Source organism: Myzus persicae, unplaced genomic scaffold (assembly GCF_001856785.1).
Source record: "Myzus persicae strain clone G006 unplaced genomic scaffold, MPER_G0061.0, whole genome shotgun sequence".
Classification (NCBI taxonomy): domain Eukaryota; kingdom Metazoa; phylum Arthropoda; class Insecta; order Hemiptera; family Aphididae; genus Myzus; species Myzus persicae.
Window position 1 is genome coordinate 5,645 of NW_019101786.1, and position 2,420 is coordinate 8,064.

General features: G+C 30.9%; 2 protein-coding genes across 2 annotated transcripts; both read right to left on the minus strand.

Moving 5' to 3' along the window:
- Positions 1 to 177: 177 nt before the first annotated feature.
- On the minus strand, positions 178 to 1,203 carry LOC111030422 (52 kDa repressor of the inhibitor of the protein kinase-like). The gene has a single exon (XM_022309902.1). It carries the CDS (start codon positions 1,201 to 1,203, stop codon positions 178 to 180), a length of 1,026 nt encoding a protein of 341 aa, XP_022165594.1.
- A 47-nt stretch (positions 1,204 to 1,250) lies between these two features.
- On the minus strand, positions 1,251 to 2,315 carry LOC111030423 (zinc finger MYM-type protein 1-like). The gene has a single exon (XM_022309903.1). It carries the CDS (start codon positions 2,313 to 2,315, stop codon positions 1,251 to 1,253), a length of 1,065 nt encoding a protein of 354 aa, XP_022165595.1.
- Positions 2,316 to 2,420: the final 105 nt, after the last annotated feature.

Sequence of the window (2,420 nt, forward strand, 5' to 3'; positions counted from 1 at the left end):
AAAAAAAAAAAAATGTTTAAACAATTGTATTCTTCTTATATTTAAAGACATGCACATTAAAATTTTTTAAAAATGTATATTTTATGGACTAAAAACACTAACCTATTAAGTTATAACTTAATATTAATTCGTCTCGATGATTTTGATAATTCATCTAGTACTGCGTCTGTTGAGATTTCAATATCCCGATGAATATTTAGCATTGCTAATCCGAGATTCTCCGGTTGTATTTCGTAGATAGGTTTTGAGACGACGAAGAGTCGAAAAAGTCCTTTCTGGTGTAGTCGTCGTTACTGGTAGAGTAACAAGAATAACTAAAAGTTTTCGTATAATTGGAAATATTTTTTCATCACATACAAGTAAAGCTGAATGGGCATTTTTAAGATTGTCATTCATTTGGCTTACATAATTCCACCATAATCTAAGTTCTCCGATACTTTGTTCTTCACTGCAGTTAACGATTTTTTCATAACGACGTACTAAATGTACAATGTCAGTCTCAAATTGTTTTTTGAATTCTAAATTATTTATTTTTGATGGCAAGAGACAGTGAAAACTTGACAAAATTTGTTTATGATCTAACAAACGTCTTTGAATTTGGGTAATAAAAAAATCTAAAAATAAAATGAATATTGAAACACGAAAATATACTTCAGGTGAATCTGTTTCAATATTACTACGGTGTACTTGCCTGCCAACTTTTCGTGGAATTTTAACATCAACATCCCAATCAGAACATATTTTTTGAACATCATTGAAAATATAATTAAATTCTTTTTCACTATCATTACGCATTTTAATTAACATTTCTTCAATGTTTGTTGCGAGAATCATTGCAGTTGATAAGTCTAGATTTTCTGTTTGTAATAAACGACTCAAGGGAGAAGTTATACCAAAGATCTTGGCAGTAGTACGGAGGGATATCTGGAATTCAACATTCAGAATTGCGGATAATAGTTGTAAAGCTGTAGAACAAGTAGTTTTGTCTTGCCACGAAGAAATGGTTTCAAGAGAAATTGTAACAGCATTTTGTAGTTCTAAGAAAATTAAAACTGATTCATGTCGTTGAATCCATCTTGTGGGGCATAGATTTTTAAGTCTAGTGGCTTTTGTATTTGTTTCTTTACTTGCAATTTTACTTAAAAGAACTTGTTGTCGTTTAGGAGTATTAAAAAAATTGTATACAGAACTTAGTACACCCATACAATTCCGAATACTTTGAAGGTCACAAGCGTCAGAAATAGCCAAGTTTAGACTATGAGAGGCACAGTGGACATAAATAGCCATATCATTATTTTTTCTAACATATGCTTGACACCATTAAAACGACCACTCATAGCCGCAGCCCCGTCATATCCCTGTCCAACCATAAAAGAACAATCTATTCCAAGATTTATTAGATTATCTAATAAAGTTTGAGCGAGGCTTTCTCCCGTTAAGCTAGTTACTGGAACAAATTTTAAAAAATCTTCACGTAATTTTAAAGTATTGGTTTCTAGATATCGAACACATAAAGAGAATTGCTCTTTACATGAAATATCAGCTGTTTCGTCTGCTAATATAGAAAATACCCCAGCAACTTTTATCTTTGAAACAATTGAATTAACCATTATATTATTACAGCAATCGATAATTTCATTTTGGATTCTGGGACTAATATATGTTGCATTAAGTGATAATGTAGATATATGTTTTTTTAAATTTATATCCCCACTTTGAATTCTTAATCGTAATAAGGCACGAAAATTTCCGTCGTTTTCAATAGGTTCTTTAAAATCAAGTAATCCAGAATCTCTGTGCCCCCGAAGAGAAATATTTTGTCGTCCACAAAATATAATAGTTTCAATTATGGGCGACAATTTTGAACGGTTATCTTGTATTTGTTGTTTTAAAGCAGAATCTAGTTGCAAATCTATCGAAATTTGTTTTTTTTCAGTAATAGCTAATCTATTCTGAGCACGAAGAACAGCCATTTTATGATACTCGGTTATTTCATGATTGCGGAAAATTTCTACAGCATCTTTCCATTTTGAAAAAGGAATTTTTACGAGAGATTTAAGTGAAACACTTCCTACACCGCCATGGTGCAAAGAAAAAAATACACAATATTTACAATAAGCTCCGTCCGTTGTTTTTGAATAAGCTAACCACTCCCATCGAGAAAACCAGTTAAATTGAAATTTTAAATTTCGTTTTCCACTAGAAGGAAATTGATAAGATGTATCTGGATACCATAATGTTTTAAAAATAGATAATTTCGACTCATCTGACGTATGTGTTTGTTTAAAATAATTAGCAATATCATTATCATTCATACTTAGTTTACTAACCGGGCTTTTTTCTTTATTGTTTTCAACGGGTGTTACAGAATTTGAATTATTAGATTCGTCTTCGTCTTCACTCGTTTCCTTTTTTTTTTT

Bases quoted from the DNA above. Each gene is read 5' to 3' on its own strand.
- LOC111030422 (XM_022309902.1), bottom strand. From the start codon at position 1,203: ATGGGTGTACTAAGTTCTGTATACAATTTTTTTAATACTCCTAAACGA.
- LOC111030423 (XM_022309903.1), bottom strand. From the start codon at position 2,315: ATGAATGATAATGATATTGCTAATTATTTTAAACAAACACATACGTCA.